This window comes from Mus musculus, chromosome 2 (assembly GCF_000001635.26).
Source record: "Mus musculus strain C57BL/6J chromosome 2, GRCm38.p6 C57BL/6J".
Taxonomy (NCBI): Eukaryota; Metazoa; Chordata; class Mammalia; order Rodentia; family Muridae; genus Mus; species Mus musculus.
This window is the reverse complement of record NC_000068.7, coordinates 154,871,145-154,893,214: the sequence shown is the minus strand read 5'-3', so window position 1 is coordinate 154,893,214 and position 22,070 is coordinate 154,871,145. Positions and strand designations below refer to the sequence as shown.

General features: G+C 38.8%; 1 protein-coding gene across 1 annotated transcript; it reads left to right on the top strand.

Annotated features, from left to right (window-relative positions):
- The first annotated feature begins 308 nt into the window (after positions 1 to 308).
- On the top strand, positions 309 to 21,805 carry Eif2s2 (eukaryotic translation initiation factor 2, subunit 2 (beta)). The gene is made up of 9 exons (NM_026030.2): positions 309 to 525; positions 4,855 to 5,032; positions 5,408 to 5,511; positions 8,769 to 8,904; positions 14,651 to 14,745; positions 15,396 to 15,544; positions 16,543 to 16,599; positions 19,581 to 19,666; positions 20,315 to 21,805. Exons 1-9 carry the CDS (start codon positions 511 to 513, stop codon positions 20,488 to 20,490), a joined length of 996 nt encoding a protein of 331 aa, NP_080306.1. The 5' UTR covers positions 309 to 510; the 3' UTR covers positions 20,491 to 21,805.
- Positions 21,806 to 22,070: the final 265 nt, after the last annotated feature.

Below are 22,070 nucleotides of genomic sequence, written 5' to 3'. Positions count from 1 at the left end.
TACTAGACCGATTCTAGGGGAAAGCGTGAACTCAGCTCCACGGGTTCATATTAGGGTTTCCACTAAGTTAAACCTGAAAAATGGCCCCAAATTCACTTTACAAGCAACACAGCACTTTTCGAACCTCTTAGGTAACCAGCAGCACAAGAACCCGAACATCCTGACATGTTTAAAACAGTCGTGCACGCCCTCGAAACTCCCGAAGCGCACAAGCGCCGGTCTTTTCTAGCCAAACTACAAGTCCCAGTATGCCCGGCGCCGGGGAGTCGCCGAATAACTCGCGCCACGAGAAGCACGTAAGGTTGGCTTTACTGTACGCCTGCGCTTTGGCGAGCTCTGCGCAGGCGCACTTCCAACGTTTGAGAGGAGGGCGGGGTGTCGCTCCCTTTCGCTGATGCAAGAGCCTAGTGCGGTGCTGTGAGAAGTATCGGTGGGAGCTACGCTGACTCCGGGCCGTGAAGCCGACCGGTTTGACTTTTCATCCCTGCCGAACCCGCTCGAACTACAGCCATGTCCGGGGACGAGGTGAGAGGCTGAGCTGGAGTTAGGGCTAAGGACTGAGGCAGGAAGCCGAACCCACACCTGTGTGAGAAGCCGGGCCTGCGGCCTAGCTGTAGCCGGCCGCCATGTGGAGCAGCCCGGCCTAGGCGTCCCGGAGCTGTGGAGCCGGCGAGGACTCTGGATCCTCAGACTTGGTCTCCCTCGGCTCTCCTCAGGGCGGCGGCGAGGCCTGTCTCCCACGGTGATCGGCGTTTCGGAATGGAGAGCGTGTTGAGCCGTCCTCTCGGAAAGGGGTTGAATGCCGAGTTAGTTTGCCCGGCCGCCCCGGCATTCCTTTCCTCACACACATAGCCGCCTCGGCTCTCACGGCTGAGGGGTCAGGGTGCCCTGCGAGGCCCCTCTCGGTTCCGGTGGAGCACCGAGGTTAAAACTTTGTAGGCTGCCTTTTCCGGGCGGATATCTCGCTCCCGTTTCCCGCTCGAGGCCTTATTTCTTAAGACAGGAACCCAAAGAGCCAGAGGAGAAGATATTTTAAGTCTCAGGAAGTGACCACCTTTCGAGAAAAGTTTTCGGGCCCGAGTCCCAAAGTTTCCTTTACAGGCGAGGTGAGCAGGAAGGTCCGGCTGTGAAACTGACTGGGTTTGGATCTCAGAATTTTTCAAGCCCCGTCCCCCGTTTTATTGTGTCTTTTTTTTTTCTTTTAAATCTTTTTGGGTTTTGCCTTTTCCAGATTTATCCTAGTTCACATACCATTAAATGACTTTAAAGAAAAAAGAGTGGTCTTGGCTTAGATATTGCTTAGCATTGGGCCTAGAAGCCTAATCCTAGCCCCAAGGAAGTACTTTACGAAGAATTTGTGACTTACTTGACTTACAGGCCTAGGGGAGGGGTAAGAGGAATAGTTGAAGGTTCTGTGCAGAGTTGGCTTTTGAATGGGCTCTAGAAATGATCAGAATTTTCTCAACCAATGAGAAAACTGATCACAAGGCGTTTATGGTCAAGAAGGGAGAAAGTGCATAGAAAGTGAAGTATTCACTAGTTTGGTTGAAGTAGATGCTGGTTAGTTTATGGAGGACTTAGGTAACTACATTAAGGAATTAGAGATTTGTTTCATGGGAACTAGTTCTAGTTTAAGTTGGTTTCCAGGGTTCAGTAAAATAAATTCCTGTAAGTCCATTTTAGAGATGAGCCAATTGGAGCTTAGAGTTGTACAGTGCCTCTAATAAAATTCCAAGTGCCTGAGCTAGTAATAGAATCCCAGCTCTGTGCAGTATGCCTTCATCTAAATGACTAGGAGGCTCTTGCAAACTCACTAAACTCTGGAAGAGATAGATGTTTCTTGCTTGAAAGACACGTTAGACATTGCTCTTTGCTACTGCATTATGTGTTAGAAAAGTTCAGAAAGTGTTTAGCCTTTATTTCTACTCACGTTCCAGACTTAAAAATAACTACCTATATACAGCTGTGGTGTTCTGTGGTAAAGTGCTTATGGGTAGTAAGAGGTAATAGATAACACATGTAGTAACCAAACTTCGTAACTTAAAAATAACTACCTGTGTATTGTTATATTGTTCTGTCTATTGCTTCTGTGGTAAAGTATGGTGTAGGAAGAAGTAATGTTTAGACTAGTTTAAAGTTTTTTTTTTTTTTTTTTTTTTTTTGGTTTTTCGAGACAGGGTTTCTCTGTATAGCCCTAGCTGTCCTGGAACTCACTTTGTAGACCAGGCTGGCTTCGAACTCAGAAATCCGCCTGCCTCTGCCTCCCAAGTACTGGGATTAAAGGCGTGCGCCACCACGCCCGGCCTTAAAGTTTTATTGTTTTGAGAAATGTTACTCCATAACCAGCTGATCCAAATTTGCCATCAAGTTAAGATATTTTCTCCTCAAAAGTATGTCAGTATCAAGTTTGAGGACAACATCCCTGCCTGCCCCCCTCACCGTCCACCACACACAGTAAAGATAAGACTGAGGATGGCTTATTCTTAGTGTGCTAGGCATCAACAAAACTGAAGTAAAAAAAAAAATTAAATGTTTTGTTGTTGTTTGAGACGGGGTTTCTCTGTGTAGTCCTGGCTGTCCTGGAACTCTGTAGATGAGACTGGCCTTAAACTCAGAGGTACACCTGCCTCTGCCTCCAATTGCTGGGATTAAAGGTGTGCGCCCCCAACTGAGGCTTGATAGGAAACTTTTTTTAAAAATTATTTTATTTCATGTGAATTGTATATTTGCATTTTGCCTACACATATGTCTTTGTAAGGGTGTCGGATTTCCTGGAACAGTTGTGAGGTGCTTTGTGGGTGCTGGGGACTGAACCTGGATCCTCCGAAAGAGCAGCCAGTGCTCTCTGATTGTTGAGCAGTCTCTCCAGCCTCAATATGAAACTTTTTAAGCCAAAGTCTTAATGTGTATCTCAAGCTGGCAAGTGTGATCTTGTGATTTGGGGAGTTCTGCTTTGGGTGCTGACTTAGGTTTTCTGGTTTCCTTATGCAACTATTTTACAGGGATGTGTGAACAAAAATAAGTATTAATATGTTAAACATGTGTTAAGTATTCTAGGAACATAATTACAATGTGGCATAAGATTTCTGAGTGTTTACTACTAGCCTGCAGTCTACTTACTATAGACCTAAATTAGAATTTTCTTGAGGGGTGAAAGGTAACTAAAACTATCATCTGATCATTTTAGGATTTCCCCCTTCTTTGATCTGTCTTGATAAGGTATGATGGGTGTAATAGTGTGTCCCTATAATCCTAGCACTTGGCTTAGGAGTTCAAGACCAGCCACAAAAGCAAACTCAGAAAAAGCCACTAGTAAATCAGGGAAACTTAGACTGGAAAAAAAATGAGTGGATTGTAAGCTCTACCAGAATCAAAGTTTCAATGCCTGGAATTTTGTTTGCCCTTATGCCAAGTCTTCTTCCTACAGTATAGCTGTGTTCTTGACCTCTTTATAACAGATTGCAGCATTCTTTCCATGTGGGATTACCTCAGGCCCTGTAGTAAGTCAGCACTGGACTTGCTTTTGGTATTGGTGCTATATGAAAATTTCCATAATGCCTTGAACAGACTTGTCTGCTATGACAATTTACTTTATTACAAGGTTTCAGTCTTTCGATAGACATAAAGGAATTACAGTTAGTTATTAGAATCAATTTGGGAATTTTAAAAAAAACCAGTTTTGTTATGTCTGAAAAATCAAGTTACTCCTTAGTTGAGGAATCTTCAATGACAGGATCATTGTTAGTTATAACTACAATCAGATAGTTGATTCTCACAGTAACTTTGTCATGGTTGGTATCAGTTATCTCCATTGTACAGATGAAGATGTACAGATGAAGCATAGGGTAACCCACATGAGTTAGAGTCAGGATTGGACGCAAGGTAATTATGCTCCAATGTGCTTTCGATCACTACACAATGAACAAAATGATAAGCTTAAACATGATAGGAAAAAAAATACTTTGGACTTGAATCCAGTTCTGTTTGACTAAAGATTTTGCTTTCTTCACTAGCAGGAGTATGCCCTATATGTTCAAATTATTTTAAGGGATCAGTATAAACAGTCTACAGGTTAGAAATTAATTTTTCACTTGTTCTACAATAGATTTAGATGAAAGTGGCTTGTGAACACTTCACATTACATAGCAAAAAACAGTGAAGGATTCCTTAGAAAAATTTCTTACAGTAAGGGTTGCTGATAGGGTTCCATAAAAGTTAAGGTTGATGTGAATTTCAGCATAAATTTTTAATTTTTTTTAGAATATTTTGCTTACTGTTTTGATAGTTCCATAATGCAGACAATATATCTTTATTTTGTATTTACCTCTAACTTCTCCAAACACTCAACAGATGAAAAATTTAAAAACCAAGTCTTAGATTGTCTGGTGTTAGCATCTACTCAACCTTAAATAAAACGTTTATCATCTGCCTAGACATTGTTGGTCCTCACCCATAAATGAGGGATGCAATATAGGTTGTTGCTAAAGTCCTTTTAATAAATTTCAGGATTTGTTCAGGCCTAAATTTGTTCATGAAAATAAAAATGAAGTTATTGTAGTTTATGATAGCTTACAAATTAAAAGACTTTTGTGAGGTTCTCCCTGTGTTTAATGATGTAAAGGGAGTTAGGTGGGCTTTCTGTAAATTCTGTTTTGTTTTTTTACTGTGTGTATTGCCTGTGAAAGGGAGCCTGCAAATAAGCAAGTACCGGGGAGCAAGTGTGGGATGTCTCCAGCCCCACCTTTTGGCATTTTAATGTATCCTGTTCTTTTAGGAATATGCTTTTTGAGAATAAAGGATATTTGGAATGGGCGCTTCATTAGGAATTATCACTTGGTGTTTTTAAATTAACAGATGATTTTTGATCCTACTATGAGCAAAAAGAAAAAGAAGAAGAAGAAGCCTTTTATGTTAGATGAAGAAGGTGATGCCCAGACAGAAGAAACCCAGCCCTCAGAGACAAAAGAAGTGGAGCCAGAACCAACTGAAGAAAAAGACGTGGACGCTGATGAGGAAGACAGTAGGAAGAAAGGTGAATAGTTGTGGCGGTCACAGTTGTTGTGGAAGCCTTAGCTGCTCCGCTGGATTGGTCGACCTGGAGCCGTACATCGAGGGATAGAAGGTTGGATGGGACAGGGAAGTGGACAAAGTGAAGATAGAGTTGAATAGTCTAAGATTGTGTCAGGGAATGCTCTCTGACATTACATGAGTTTCCTGGTTTTTGGCCTGGGCTCCTAACCAGATCCTTCTAGAAAGCTTGAGTTAGCTTGTCAGTTTCTTCAAAACCATAACTGATGGTTGTGGTAGGACTACCATAGAAGTACTTGAGAAAGGAGCTGGCATAACTCAATTTGGTGCTTGCCTTTTGTTAATTGTTAATAACTGGAAACCTTTAATCTATTTTTAGATGCTTCTGATGACTTAGATGATTTGAACTTCTTTAATCAAAAGAAAAAGAAGAAAAAGACAAAAAAGATATTTGACATTGATGAAGCTGAAGAAGCTATAAAGGTAGTATTGTTTTCTTATTGAACGTAAAATTGGGATTCTGGTAAGGATGTCGATAGCTGTTTTCCTCCTCATCTCATCTTTTGGTAGTTTTGCTTTTGTTGTTTAGCACTTAGCTACTACTATTAAGGTAGTTTTCTTAGGAATGTATTTGACTACATGGTATAAAAGATATAGTTGGAAGGATTTAGGTTTTATATATTGTATTATATCATTACAGTGGAGTCAGATAATGTCCATTGTCTTTAACCATACCAAAATTGTTTGGCTAAGGGCATCTTAGTTAAGATGTCTCTATGACCGAGAAATCTTGAGGAACAAATATTACAAATATTACTATAGCTTCTTGTTAAACTTTCAGTAGCAGCAAAGAACTTCTCTCAGTATGGTAGTTGGTAGCTGATGACAGTAACTCTATAGGAAAATTAGACTTCTCTGGCCAGTTCTGTGGCCGAGTGCTCTGATTGGATTTATTTCCAATACAGATATCTGAAAATTCCTTGAGTAAAATGTAGATAGGTGGTAGGAGGGTGAATAGGAGGGTGGATTGGTGAGCAGAGTAGATGAAAGACTATTCTTCCTTGCCTGAGAGCTACCATTTAAACATGGGGCCAGGGAGATCACTCAGTGGCTAAAGTGTCTGGTGGGCAATTAGGTCTTTAAGGATGATGTAAAAGCCTGCCTGGCAGTATGCACCTGTAACCCTGACACTAGGCAGGGGAAACAGGTAGATTTCCTGACTCACTCACTGTTAATCCAAACAGGCAATAAAAATAACATGGAGAAGTAATTGAGGAAAATATCCAGAAGTCAACCTCAGGCCTCTACCCACAAACATAGGCAAATGTAATATTAACTCACACATGTACCACGCACAGGGAGACCCTATGCAGAAGTCAATCTTAGCAAAGCCCACACACATATTTATAAAATGAGCATATAGTAGTTTTGTGTGTATGTGTGTCTTGTGTATAATCACAAATATATATTCATAGTGAAAAAAGCATAAACAACCACATACTGAGGAAACTTTTACTATGTGCTAAAGTTTTTCTTTGGTAGTTAATTTGCTCAAACCTAAGTGAAGAATATTTTAAATGTAGTTGGTAATTTATTCAATAATCTATTTAACAAGGTATTATATTTAACATATACACCTGCATGTCAGAAAAGGGCATCAGATCCCGTTACAGATAGTTGTGAGCCACCATGTGGTTGCTGGGAATTGAACTCAGGACCTCTGGAAAAGCAGCCAACGCTCCTAACTTCTAGCCAGCTCTCTAGTCCCTGATTTGGTCCCCCCCCACCCCCCCGCCCCAACCCCTGTAGCTTTTGTCCTGAGAAGTTAGCATGAGTTCTACTTCTATTAAATGCTGTTTTACTTTTTTCTCTGCTTCTGGGATTCTAGCTAACACTGGATATTAACGTCTTTAATGTGGCACCAAAACTACATAGCTAGATTTAAGATCTTATGTTTTAGTTTCACTAATTCCATCTATTTAAATTTACCTGCTTAGATCTGTGAAATTACTATAGTCATTATCAGCAATTGTTTAGGATGTAGGCACACAGATAATGTAATAATTGTGATCATGTTGGTAATGTACTTGGTTGGGTTAGTGAGCAGAATAAGCTGATGAGAAACTAGAAGCCAAGGAACTTAGGCAGGGCCTTTGTTCTTTTATGGCGTTTATGAGTCCTCTTTAGGACTTAATGTGCCTTTTTCATATTCAAGCCTATAGCAAGTAACCTTGGAGTCAGGCTGTGTCTTGTCCACCCAGTCATCACAAGACCCTGATTCCCCAGGAATTCTGTCTTTTCCCTCTTTCATGGTATCATTTATTGAACTGGTGCCCAGCAACTTCTTTACAATTTGCTGTGAGCTGATGTAATAAGTATAATAAAAATAATTTGGTTTTTACATCTGGTTCCCCATGTTTAACTCCTGAAAACCTCTTAAGTCTTCAAAGACTCATGTTTTGCTCTGGAGAAATCTGGTATCCAGATAGTTTCTTAGGATGAGTGGTTAGTCACTAGGAAGATCAAGGCATAACTAAGATTGGGAACTTTAAATTGCCCCTGCTACCTCTGAAAATGGACAATGTGGAAACTGAGTTCTGCTACCCGTAAGTGATGGAGTTCCAAGAGTTTCCAGGTTGGTAACCTCACAGAAGTGCTGATAGGGTAGTGTGTTTATATACTAGGCTTTTCTTGACTCTTCCTCAGCTCCTTACTCACCATAGCTTGTCCTATGCATTGTTTTCATTTGGCTGTTTCTCAGTTAATCTTACAAAAAACTGATAATAATAATTTTGCTGAGTTTTAGCAAATTACTGAATATAGGCGGAAGGTCTTTACATTTGTAGGTTAGCAAAAGTGTAGGCGACATTAGTGACCTACATTTAATGAGAGCCCTTAAACTATGAGGTCAAAATTTTAATTTAAACATGGGATATCTGAGTAATTACTCCAGGAAGTTAGCATTCCATTACAAATGAATAAGATGGTACCTAATTTGTATTAGCGAGTTGGAGAATTGTGCAAAAAATAACCATGTATTTGGTGTCGGTAGGAAAATCCTTCCATTGACCCTATTTAGAAACTTAAAGGGGATGGAGAGGAGTTGAGGGGCGGTATCAGCATAAGCAAGTATACTGCAAATGCAATAATGAAACAAAGTTTAAGGTATAATTGACTTACCATTTCATTCATCCATTGAAAGTAAATGGCTTTAGCATATTCAGAGTTCTATAACTCATCAATTCAGAACACTTACATCCTTATGAAAACAAAGCCCATGATCATTGTCACTCTCCAGTTCTTCCCACTACATGCCAGCCTCAGGCCTCTGCTCTTGCTAGATCTGCTCTGTAGGTTTACCTGTTCAGAACATTTAAGTGGAGAAACTTAAAGTACTCCTGAATCCTGTTCCTGCTGAATATGGTCAGTTAAAAGGTTTAAGAATATTAGAGTTTCTCAAGTGACTCAGGTAGTACCTAGTTTAGGATACAGATAACAATATCTTAAAACTGTAATAAAAAGGAAGAGCTGAAGAAAGGTAAACAATCCTAAAATTTATCTTGAGGAATTCACAATTTACATATTGGACAGAGTCTGAGGAAATTTGGCCTACCCGAGACATTTCTCATCTACAATTTTAGATATGTAAATATGTGAAAAATATTCAAAAATGATACTTGTCTATGACGTTAAAAATAGTTCTAGTACCACAGTATTGAGACTTGTTTTCAATGTCTTAGGATGTTAAGATTGAGAGTGATGCTCAAGAGCCAGCCGAGCCAGAGGATGACCTTGACATTATGCTTGGCAACAAAAAAAAGAAAAAGAAGAATGTTAAATTCCCAGAAGAAGATGAAATACTAGAAAAAGACGAAGGTAATGTTGGGGATTCAGCACTTTGATTTTAAGTTACATATCCTTTAATTTGAGTCTCCTTGGCTAGGTTAAGGAGCTTTTTAAAAAATATTTGTCATGTCTTTTATTTCTACTTTGTAATAATGAAATGTATTCTGCTATCTATCCTATCTTGGTGAGTCCAAAGTCCTTTACCTAAATTATTTTTTACAATAACTTGCATTACCAACCTAAAAATATCTTTCTAGATTTTTAAAAACATTTTCTTAAGTCCTAAACAACTTAAGCTTAATTGTGAAACTATAACCATCTAGTCTCTAATCCCATCAGAGACCTGAGAAGGACAAATATTACCTGAATAAACAGGAAGTGCAGAGCAAGCAGCTCCCAAAGCTGTAGACATGACAGAGGTTGCTGGCTGCCTGGACAGTCATCCAAGGTTTCTCTGTGTCATTTGAATATTATCTTTGACCTTCTGGCCTAGAATATCAGACAGACTTTTTTATGAAGCAGAAATTATGAAGGACTGCCTACCTTGTCTTGGCAAAGTTCAGCAGTCAGTTTGTGTCTAGTTTGGGCAACATACTGTCAGCAGTTGCGGTAAGGGCAATTTTTGCCCAGTGGCTACCTTGCCACATTAGAAGCAAACCCCATATAGAGATTCTTCGATGCTCGTCATCTTTGAAGTAGAATGCTGCCAGGAGCAGATGTCTCATTGTCACAAAAAGCCTTATGTTAATTAAAAAAAAAAATCTTTAAATCCATATTCTATAGATCTCTGAGGTTTTTGAAGACCATCTCTTTAACGATGCTCATCATCTTTGAAGTAGAATGCTGCCAGGAGCAGATGTCTCATTGTCACAAAAAGCCTTATGTTAATTAAAAAAAAATCTTTAAATCCATATTCTATAGATCTCTGAGGTTTTTGAAGACCATCTCTTTATAGTATATCTAAATAGGCAAGCATTGCTTGTTTCTAGCTATTCCTAACTGTTTAACCTAGGAAACATTTCTGTATGTAATTAACTAGTATCTAACATGACCATAAGTTTAGTTGACTATTAACTTGGATTTCCTAGTTATCCTAAGCAATTTTTAATAGCAACTTTTTAAAAATGATTTGTTTTATATGTGTACACTGTTGCTGTCTTCAGACACACCAGAAGAGGGCATTAGATCCCATTACAGATGGTTGTGAGCCACCATGAGGTTTCTGGGAATTGAACTCAGGACCTCTGGAAGAACAGTCAGTGCTCTCAACTACTGAGCCATCTCTCCATCCCTGTTAATAGCAGTTTTTAAGCACTGGAACTTTATATTGCATTTTAAAATGAGTTGTATAGATACAATACTTTATATAAGAATTCAAACATATATACACAATTTTGTAGCAAAAATAATCTTAAAATTGTAACAGTATTCAAAATCCTTACCAATGTAAAATATTTGACTCTTTTGTTTAAAAAGATTCAATAACCTACTGTTTTATTTTCTTTTATCCCTTTTTCTTTTTATTCTTTCTCCCCCCACTTTCCCCTAAATTAAATAGGACAGAGAGAGAAAGAGATCCCTGAATCTAACCTCTACTTTGTTTTCCTCTCTGATCAAGACCATTAACTACTTGTAACTAACCCCCCCCTTAAGTGGTGACAGACATCTGTCACCCATCAAATTACCAAAACCATACACTCAAGTTTTGGGGAATTGGGTATCCTCTTAAAATTGCTTTCTGCAGTCTAGAGGCAACAGCATCTTTTGGGGGCCCATAGGAAAATTGGGATATTAGTTAAGTCCTAGGAAAGCTAGATGTAATTTGTCATCTAGTATCTGTGTGGTGGGAAAATGCAGGGCTTAACTTAATTTAGACTACTTGTCTTTGGTGTTTGTCCTTTTGCTCTGCAAACATAAGTTTTTAAAAGTAGTATACATTTCTGCATTAACACATGCATGAAATGTGCTGTGGGCACAATTCAGCTAAAGATGATTCTTTGCTCTGTGTTTAGAACAGGAAAAAGGCATCAAACTTAGTGTTTGATCTGTATATTCAAAGTTTAATATAAGTTTTCATCCAGGCTGTTTGAAGGGATGCCATAATAAGTCTTGAGGACACTGTAGCCAACAAGATTTATTGGTCATGCAGAGACACTTTCCTGTCTCAGCCAGTCTCAGCTGTTCCCATGTAGTGGGGATCAGCATTCCTGTTATCTGGTTTCTTGGTTTCTTCCTTCAGGGGTCCAGCCTAGATTTTCAGGGGGTCTCCCTGGTCAAATCTAATTTCTATTAATTTTGATGGAATCCATAGCTTTTCTTTTCCTGTTGAAACAAACATCTCTTAAGGCAACGTATTTCCTACCGTCCATTCTGAATTAAGACATCCTTAAAACAAATGAACTGATTTATTTCAGCAGTTTTTTCTATAATCCAATGTCTCTCAGCAGCTGTTTTTTTGCTTAGTAACATTTAAAAAATTGAAAGTTAATAGAGTATTATGTAATCCATCTCTGGGTATCTTTGTTTGCTCTTTATGTTTATTAAGTGTCTCCTTTAGAGAGTTGGATTTTTTTTTTACAGTTGCTTGTCCTGTGGGGTTGTGTGTGTACCTTTACTATGCTTTATATTGTAATAGGCAAAATATTGCTTCATTTTACTAGAGACGTTTGCTGGACCATTGTCAGTCTTAATTTGTATAGGTATGTCTACAATACCCATAATTTCTAATTAGTATATAATTACAGAATCAGCCTTTTCAGAACTAAAAGCAGTTACTTATTAAAATCCTGAATATATGTTGGTATATATACACTTTAGTTTTCCAACCTCTGTAAAATGAAACATCCATTTGCCAAATTTCATTTCTTTGGGTACCTTTGCTGTTAACGTGCTTTTTCTTAGGAAATTCTGAAGCTTCTAGCACATTGCCTACATTGCTGATGAGCTTCATCATTACCTTGTGCCAGACAGCCTCGTAGACCCATATGGGATCTGATGTGTGTTACATAGAATGGATGATTTCTACTTCTACTTACTTGTAGTTGAATAATCAATGGAGTTAATTTTGAATTATTCTGAATAAGTTCAGTGGTTTCTATATGAAAAAGAACTCTGATTAATGAGAGTCAGTAACTATATTGAGAAAGTCTGGAAAATCTAATAAGGATGGCATATAGCTTTGATTTTTGGAACTAAATCATACAGATTTTGAATTATTTTATTTATATTTCTTGATTTATAACCCACCTTTTCTGATTTATTTGCATCAGGATAGAATGTAGGGGATCCAGAAATCGGTGTCCCTTTTATTATGCAAAGGAGAATCCAATTATTTCTTTTTAAAAATTGAAATTGCTGGCTTTTGGGCTATTTGTTGTTAATCTCTCCCAAAAAATTACTGCAAGCTCCTTGTCAATATTCATTTTCACCCATAATGAGGCATTTTCAGCATTAGTCTTCTATCTGCCTAAATATCCCTGTGGGGGAATGAGTAGAAGGAATTTCTTTTCTACCAGAGACAATTCTCTTTCAGCCTCAGCTGATAATTTTCTTGGACTATTTAAGTCCTTGATACTTTGTAAGGTTTGAAATAAATTACTTAGCTCTTGAGTAGTTGATCCAATTGTGGGCCTTAACCGATTAATTTCTCCCAACAATTTTTAAAAATCATTAGGAGTTCTTAATTGGTCTCTCCTGATTTGTACTTTCTGTGGTCAGATTTTTTTGTAGATCAGTCTTACATCTTAGATAATTAGTAGAATCTCCTTCTTGTATTCTTTTCAGGAATAGTTTGTAATCTCCAGCAAGGCAAAATTTTCTTTACTTCAATCAAACATTTTTTCCTAGGGTATCTGCATTTTAGTTAGCCAGTCATCTATATAATGATAAATTGTATATTGAGGAAACTGTTTATGAGTTACTTGTAATGGCTGTTGTACAAAATATGGACATAAAGTTGGACTGTGTAACATTCCTTGTACTAAGACCCTCCAGTGTATCTTTAATAACTCAAGAGTTATTATAAGTAGGTATTGAGAAAGCAAATCTTTCTCTATCATGCTCATGCCCAGGGATTTTAGAAAAGCAGTCTTAAGTCGGTCACTACAATAGGCTGTGCCTTAGGTAGTAACAAGGAAAGCGATGGGATTCAGGGATGTAAAGAGCCCATTGGCTCAATGATTTTATTCATTGCTCTCAGATCTGTTACCATCCTCCATTTTCCAGATTTCTCTTTAATGACAAATTAGGAGAATTCCAAGGGCTGGCAGACTCTTCTGTATGTTGGCCCTCCAGTTGCTCTTGGACTAGCTGTTCTAGTGCCTGTAACTTTTCTTTTGTCATAACCATTGTTCTTCCCAGTTTGCCACATGGTAGGGCAGCTGGTGATGTACTAGCAATGGCGCCCCCATATAGAGTCAGCCTCTGCTGTGTCGTGCATAATGGACAGCCTGGACAGTCTAAAGAACAGTTGTAAACGTTTTATAGGCCTTTTTTATTAGGACCTTCTCTTTTATAGCCTGTCTCTAAAGTTGCAGGGTGCTAATCTGTGCTTCCTACTGTTAAAATAGATCTCTTCCCATAGATTTATGGCTGTATTAGCCATTTTCTGTTTGGCCTTCTGGTCCTGTGCATTTAATCCATTTTAGACTTTGTTTTAACTGAGATAATGTCCCCAATTCCTAGGAGCTATGCCGATGCCCTTTGGTTCCAGGAGTCTTATGATAATACAGTTACATCTGCTCCTGTCTCCACTAACCCTTTGATCTCAGTTCATCTACATGTAATTTTAACTTTGTTTTTTTTAATTATTTATAGTAGTTTGCCAAAATATTTGTTTTTTGATATCTTTAGAATCTCTAGTTTGTCCATAGGAGTTCCTTTATCTCTCTTAAATAGTTTAAGTTTTGAGCAGCCCTGTCATGTCAGGCTTTGATTTTTCTAGTTTTTCAGAATTGTCTTTCCTTGGTGGACAGGAAATTAATGGCTCTTGGTGGGGGCTGGGGGCGTGTCAGGCTCCTTAATTTTCTGACATTAAGGAATTGCCTCATATCTTTGGATGACCTACATTCATGAGACTCATGTCTGTACCCTCCACATCTGCATTTCACAGGAAACTTTCTCTCTGGATTATTATTATAGAGGGCTTTCTCCTTAGAATCTGTTTCTCTACAGTTCTTTAAAGAATGATTGTAGTGGCAAACAATTGACAGCCATTTTGAGTTTTTCTATCTTCTGTAATTGCTTGTCCAACCACAGCTGAATTGTGAGCATTAGGTCCTCTGTCTTCATAGGGGAAGAGTTAAAGTATGATAAATACTATTTATAAAAACCATTCTGATCCAGACAGGAAAATGAGTTTTAAATGTTTACAACTTTTAGTATTTATAGTTTTATATACTATAGGGTTTTTTAAAAATAACTTTCAACATAAACAAATGGGTTTTTATAGAGTCAGAAGTTTCTTGGGGTTTGAAAAGTTGGACTCTTCTTTAAGTACTTGATGCTTTATTTTGTCTTCTTTTTGTCAAGAAACATTTCACATATTACCATGGCTGTCTCATTAAAGGTCTTTGTGTGAGGTTGTAATATTCCTGTCTATAAAGGAACAAGGACTTCTCTGTGTCTCTTTGTACTTGATGCTACTGAGCTATCACTGTGAAAGAGAAGAGCAGTATCTGAAGCTATCGTTCTCTACACCTATCATCGCCCCCCCCAACACCCCTTTTGTTGGATCAAAGCCCACTGCTCATTCTTTCTTTCTTTTTTTAATCTGTAGCTTTAGAAGATGAAGACAGCAAAAAAGATGATGGCATTTCATTCAGTAGCCAAACTGCTTGGGCAGGCTCAGAAAGAGACTACACATATGAGGAGGTGAGACAAGAAGAAAAAATTTTTTTTCTCTTATTCATTTAAGAACAGAGAAAAGCAGGGTATAAATCTCCTGCATTGGAAGAGACACTGAAATATAGAATGGTGGAGTCCAGTAGGCCATGAAGCCAGTGCATGACAATTCGTGATACTCTCTCTTGGTGCAGTCTACTCAAAGTGTAGCTGTCATGATAGTATTCAGCAGAAGGAGGTATGGAGCCCTCTGAATTAGTGGGGCTTTGGTGACAGTGGCAAATTTGTGGTCAGGGTCACATGTAGTACTTTCCCATAAAAATCAGTAGAATGAGCTGGGGCTGGGGCTTACTGAGCATCTGTAAAGACCCAGATTTTGGTTAATAGTTTCTGTCTTCAAGAAGTTCCTAGAAGCCGGGCCTGGTGGCACACGCCTTTAATCCCAGCACTTGGGAGGCAGAGGCAGGCAGATTTCTGAGTTCGAGGACAGCCAGGGCTACACAGAGAAACCCTGTCTTGAAAAAAAATAAATAAATAAAGAAGTTCCTAGAACATAACAGAAATTCATGTGTACATTTAATAAAAGTAAATCTGCTTCATTAAAGCAGAGTATCTCAAATAGAAACTTTATATTCTTGTTATTACTAAGAATGTGCTTAAATGCCACCCTTTCCTTAAAGTTGCTGAACCGAGTGTTCAACATCATGAGAGAAAAGAATCCAGATATGGTTGCTGGAGAGAAGAGGAAATTTGTTATGAAACCTCCACAGGTCGTCCGAGTAGGAACCAAGAAAACTTCTTTTGTCAATTTTACAGATATCTGTAAACTGTAAGTTCGCTAGTGGGAACCCTTCATTCCAATAAATACCAGATAGACTTGTGGGGTATTAGGAATGTTAAATGTCTTTACTGTAGTATTTCTGTGCAAATGTAGGTCATAGATTGAGGGAAGTCAGTTTATGTTTGTCTGTTCTCAGAGCTCATTTTATCCAAAGATGAGAAAAGTGAGTTAGTGCTGCCTGATGAGTAGATCCTGGGGGCTGGAGAGACGACTCCGCGGCAGGATGATGCACAGGCAGGCAAGGTGCCCACACACATTATGGGCTGAGGATGGGATAGATCCTAACCACAGAGTCAAGAGTGAAAAGGCTACTTTTCATTACGTTCAGCATTATTCAAAATATTTTACTTTCATGCTGATGACAGCAATAGTGTATGTTTACTACAAATTAGAAAAGTAAGACACAGTAGAGAAAATTAAAAGTTATATGTAAATCTAAGTAGGTAGAGATAATCAAAACCTAGTTTTGCTTTTAGTGTTTTGTTCTGCTTTCATGCTTTTAGGCATGATACACTTGCTAGGTGTATTTACAAATAGCATGTGAAATAGCATATACCGTTTGGTGATTTTTAATTTTTTGAAATGTGTATGGGTGTTCTGTGTGCATGCTGTGTACCACAACGTATGCCTGGTAGTGAGGAGGCCAGAAGAGAGAACCAGAATTACAGATAACTGAATTTCATGCCTTATAAGTGCTGGGAATCAAACCTGGTTCATCCACTGGAAGAGCAACCAGTGTTCTTAACTACTGAGCAGGCTGTTCAGCCTATTTGTTTTTGGAACAGGCACCCACTACCCTAGGCTGGCTTTAAAATCATCCTGCCTCATGGGTACTGGGATAATAGCCAGGGCTGCACAGATCCTTGTTTCTGTGTGTGAGCTGTGTACTGAGTGAGTAATCACGTGAAATGACAAACAGTGTGGGATGTTTGTTTATTTTTTAGGATTTCCATGAAAGATTTTTAAGTATTTGACTTTCTCTTTAGATTACATCGTCAACCCAAACATCTCCTTGCATTTTTATTGGCAGAATTGGGTACAAGGTAAGAAACTGTAAAAAGTACTTAGTATTCAACACTTCAAAAGAACAATTTGTGTAATTTGAACATATTGGGGGGTGGGGGGAGCATCATGAGTCCCTGGGGAACTTTTGAGGTCAGATGGGAAAGGGGAGAGTTTGGTGCCTCAGGGATGGAGAATGGAGCTGGCAGTGATCCATCTGAGCAGGCCTTTAGTGTTGGAAATGAGCACTGCAGGTACTGCTATGTTTAGTCACTATTTGGAATTCTTGGGTCCTTTTATAGGAAATAAATAACAGGAACTCAATTCTTGTCGGGTCAGCTTTTCCTCTATAACTGGTAGTCTATTGATGAAGCAAAGCTTAAAAGGTGATGAGTGCCAAAGGAGAGACCATTTAAAACCAGGGTCTGAGACAGACAGTGGTGGTATAGCTTTAATCCCAGTACAGATGCACAGTCAGATATCTGAGTTCAAGGCCAGTCTGGTCTTCAAAATGAATTCCAGGATAGCAAAGGCTACAGAGAGACCCAGTCTTAAAACCAAAAGTAAATATAACTAGGGTCTGAGATTAACTAGCACTCTCCATCTGTGGAGCTCAGCTATTAGAGATACTGAACTAGTTAATTATTGTCAGGGAGCCAAACAGATTGTCTTTTTTACCAGTGTCTCTTTAAATAATGTAGATTTGGGTTGCATCAATGGCATATAACATTGATTGCCTGATAGTGCAAGGCACATGCCAAGTTCTGTTTGGTGTAGATGCCATTTCATACAGTTCTGTGAAGCAGAAAATAACATTTCTTTGGTTGTTTAACAGCCAACTGGTTTGGTAAGACTTTGTAGGTCACATAACAGTATAGACTGCAAACTCAAGTCTGCCTGCCTCTTTACTGGACCTTTAGATCAGAATGCTCTGTGTCTCAGCTGCAGTACATAGATAATTACAATGTTCTGTGGTCTGTGCTTTTCCTACTGTCCTGAAGCTCAAGTTGCATTTTGTTCTTGGCTGTGATATTAAGTAATCTGCTTGAACATGGATGATGGTGTTAACAGAGTTGTGACTTTTATTTATTACACTTATTGTTTATATTAAATATAAATAAGGAAAGGAAAGGTAGCCATGTTTTTATGCTTCTCAGAATAAGCTGGACTTTTTGTAGAGGTGGGATATATTCTAACATGTGACTAGTGAACTTTGTGGTCAGTGGGTTAAATTTTTCCGATTTGTTGGGAAGATTCCTTTTTCTTTTTGTTTTGTTTTCTTCTTTTTGATAGTGAAAAATGCACTACATTGGTATTAGGGTATCAAGGGTTACAATTTATGGTACATGATTTTTCTCCCTCGAAGAAAATCACTGTTCCTGAAGAAGTTTGATTTATATTACGATAGGAACAAATAGTAAATTAACTCTGCTAGACTTAATTATATTTTACTTTCTGATTTGTTAACAAGCAGTAGTGTCTAACAAGCATCTTTCTCAAGTGTTTGTTAGCTGCTTCCAGTTATTCAGTTTATCGTTGACAACTTGTAGTATTGGATTTCAGTTGTATATTTTTTCGTAACAGCTTTCTTAACATACAACTCACAATTTTAGTATAATCATATCATATGTTACTGAACCAAACTGTGTAGTACTTTGATTTTTTTTAATTTATTTATTTTTATTTATATGAGTACACTGTAGCTGTCTTCAGACACACTAGAAGAGGGCATCAGATCCCAGATGGTTGTGAGCCACCAAGTGGTTGCTGGGAATTGAACTCAGGACCTCTGGAAGAGCAAGCAATCAGTGCTCTTAACCACTGAGCCATCTCTCCAGCCCTAGTACTTTGATTTTTAATTTACTTTGTGATAGGGTCTATGTTGCACAGGCTGGTCCTGAACTCCTGGGCACTCATGCCTCAGGCATTTATATTGACCCTCTTGCCTAAGCTACCTGATAACTATGATTAACTGGTTCACACCACTGTATGTGGCTTAGATTATATATATTGATGTTTTCAGACAGGGTCTCAATGTGTACCCCAGGCTTGACTTAAACCCATGGTGGTCCTTCCTGTTTCTGCTTCTTACATGCTGGGAGTACCACCATGCTTGGTTTCAGAATTTTAAAAATAACATACAGCCTTTTTATGTTTATACCTCCTTCAGATTTGCAGCTGTGCATTCAGTATAAGTTTTTCTTTGTTGGTTGAACAAGCAATCAAACTCAAGGAATCCGTTTTGGACATAAAGTCACCTACAAATCAATCCAGTTGTTACCAGAGATAGCTGAAGTCAGATTAAATGTTAAGAAATATGAGTAAATCATTAAAGAGACTATTGAGGATCCCAGCAGTAGTGGTGCACACCTTTAACCTAAACTCATAAGGCAGGGTAGGTGGGTCTCCTGGGTTTGAGGCCAGCCTGGTCTACAGAGAGACCAGCCAGACTACATAAAGAAACCCTATCTCAAAAAGAAAAAATTAATTTGAGAGGATGGAGAGATGACTCCGCAGTTAAGAACAGATAATGCAAAGGTCCTAAGTTAGGTTTCTGACTCTCATGTTGGGTGGCTTACCTCCACCTATAATATAATTCTAGTTCCAGGAGATGCAATACCTCTGGCTTGTACAGGAACCAGCACTCACATGCACATACCCCTACGCAGACATACACATATACACATAATTAAGAATAAAATGTTTGCAGAAGATAAACTCTAAAAAAAAATTGGGGGGGGTGTGTGGCCAAGTACAGAGGTGTGTATACCTGTAATGTTAGTACCTGAAAGGCTGAGTGAGGCAGGAGGATTAGTTCAGGGCCAGCCTGGGACACATAAATTCCTGTCTAAAGAGAAAAAAAAAAGACATAAAATTTCAGAAACCAGATAATATAAAATATCAACCCTAGAAATTATCCTATGCTACTGAGTGTATTTTAAGTTCTTAAGCATGAAGGTGCTGGAATTTGGCTTGGGAAAGCAAGCAAAAATAATGGGGACATTTTTGTTTTCTTTCATAGTGGTTCTATAGATGGTAATAACCAACTTGTAATCAAAGGAAGATTCCAACAGAAACAAATAGAAAATGTCTTGAGAAGATATATCAGTAAGTATATAATTTAATTGCATTTTAAAATGTTCTTTTTAGGCTGTAGGCTTTTGAGGGAAGCCATTTTTAATGGATGTGAGGAAGTAAGTCTTAAAAAGATGGGAAATGGGGCAGGACATGGTGGCATATACCTTTAGTCCCAGCGCTTAAGAACCAGAAGCAGGTGGATCTCTTGAGTCTACATAGTGAGGTCTCGCGCAGCCAGGCCTACACAGAGACCCTGTTTTGTTGTTGTTTTGCTTTTTAAAAAAATAAAATAGGAAATAACGAGCAGGAGGCAGAAAGCTGAGTTCATGCAACCTGTGCTGGCTGATTCTGGTACTAAAGACCAAGTCAGAGAAACATGCCTCTTATTAATATGGCTTGGCCTATCAGCCCCGTTTAAAAATTGGCATATCTTTCCTGCTCTCACATAAGGCAAAAGTGGATCATTCATAAGTGGATCTAACAATAGGCATCTGGCAAACTTCCTTTTTACTTGGGCATCTGAAGTCCTTTCAACCTGTTTTTACTGCCAGTGGCATTATACAAGACAGCTTAGTTTTTAATTTTCTTACCCCTAGAGTAGGTATGCTTAGCTAGGGTTCCCTATCTGGATGGGATAAACTGTGTCTAGCAGATAATGCTGTGTTGCTTTTCTTGCAGAGGAATATGTCACTTGTCACACATGCCGGTCACCGGACACAATCCTACAGAAGGACACCCGACTCTATTTCTTACAATGTGAAACTTGTCATTCTCGATGCTCTGTTGCCAGTATCAAAACTGGCTTCCAGGCTGTCACAGGCAAGCGAGCACAGCTCCGTGCCAAAGCTAACTAATTTGCTAATCACCATTGATTTTTCCAAAATGTGTTGGAGATTTGGCTGGACAGGTTACCATCAGAGTGGATGTACCATTGAGTTAAAAACAAGATAGAAAAACTGCCAAGTTGTTTGGCAAGTGATTGTTCTGAAATACCTTGCAAGATACCGATATTCAAGCTGTTGACATACTCGTTGCCTACTTTAACAACTGTCAGAGAAACGTGATGGGGGTAAGGAGGTACTTTTTAAAATCGTTCATAGACTTCTGTAAAATGCAAGATAAATTAAAGTTATTATAACAGTAATTCTTTGAAGTCGATCTGTCCTTCAGTTTTCTTTTCTACAATAAAGTGTTCGTTAAATTTGGTTAAAAACAAAACAACAAACTTGATTCCTGGGCTGTGGCAAGTTTTCTTTGTCCTCAAAACTGGCAGATACTGGAGCTGGGCAGCCATTTTTCCTTTTAGTGTCTCTTGAAGCTACATGGCTAGAATAGATAGGTCTTCCCTTGAAAGAGTGGTTGGAACATAAGGAATGGGGCAGCGACCTGTTTTTAATGTCTAGAAAATGATTTGGAGGGTTTAATTTCCTTTTGTGAGGATTACTGCTACTTCTTCCTAGCCAATTCCTCATTCTCTCACGTGACAACAGCTGAAAGTGCCAGGTGCTAGATTCCTCCTCCTTGGAATTGTGTTAGGCTAGTTGGTCCTCTTTGAGGAAGCATATAGTACAGACTTCTTAGCACTTAGGAAGCTTCTCCAACCTGTGCTCTAGGTCAGTAAAACTTCGTCCTCTGAAATGCTTTTCTGTACTAAACTAACTTGAACGTGACCTAGAAACCAAGAGATACTGCTTCATGTGTGGTCTTTATTGGGCCACAGGAGGGTCAATCTTGTGGGTCTGTGCTGTAATCTGCCTTACTTGCACCCACCAGGATAAGGACATAAACGGTGCTCAACTTTTCTGCCACCAGACTGTTAACTTTGCTAAATGGCTCAAGAACAGTCAGTTAGCCCTGCTGTCTTGACTATGTTGTTTTTAATCACTGTGACCTCTGAATTTTCAAGTATAGGCCAAATGAGCCAAGTAACTTGGCTGTGAAATGGCAGAAGGAACCTTCTCTCAAGCAGGTAGGTCAAGAGATGGGCCATATATATACTGATATACTGGTTGACCTGCCATCACCGCTCACTGCCATGTGAATAGAACTGTTTATGACTGCAATTTCTTTTTTCTTTTTCTTTTTTTTTTGTACCTCTGCCCATGATCCCCAATGTTGGCTATAACTGCGTGAATAAAGCAAGGATCAGTGCCTCCTGTGTAACTAGTGCTCCATTGCTTTTGTGTGTTGTGTTCTGTACAATTATTTTCTTGGTGGGACCACTCGGGATGCCATGGTACTTTCACTCTTCAGTATGTGCTGCTTGCTGACTTCAATCACAATTTTCAACTTCATAATGGTGACCATTTAGGTGATTTCTAAAGAGCAAAGCTGGGTGTAGTAGGGCACAGTTGTAAACCCCCAGCATTTGGGAGGCAGAGTCAGTAGCATTAAGACTTTGTAGCCAACCTGGATCAACAAAGTGGGGGACAGG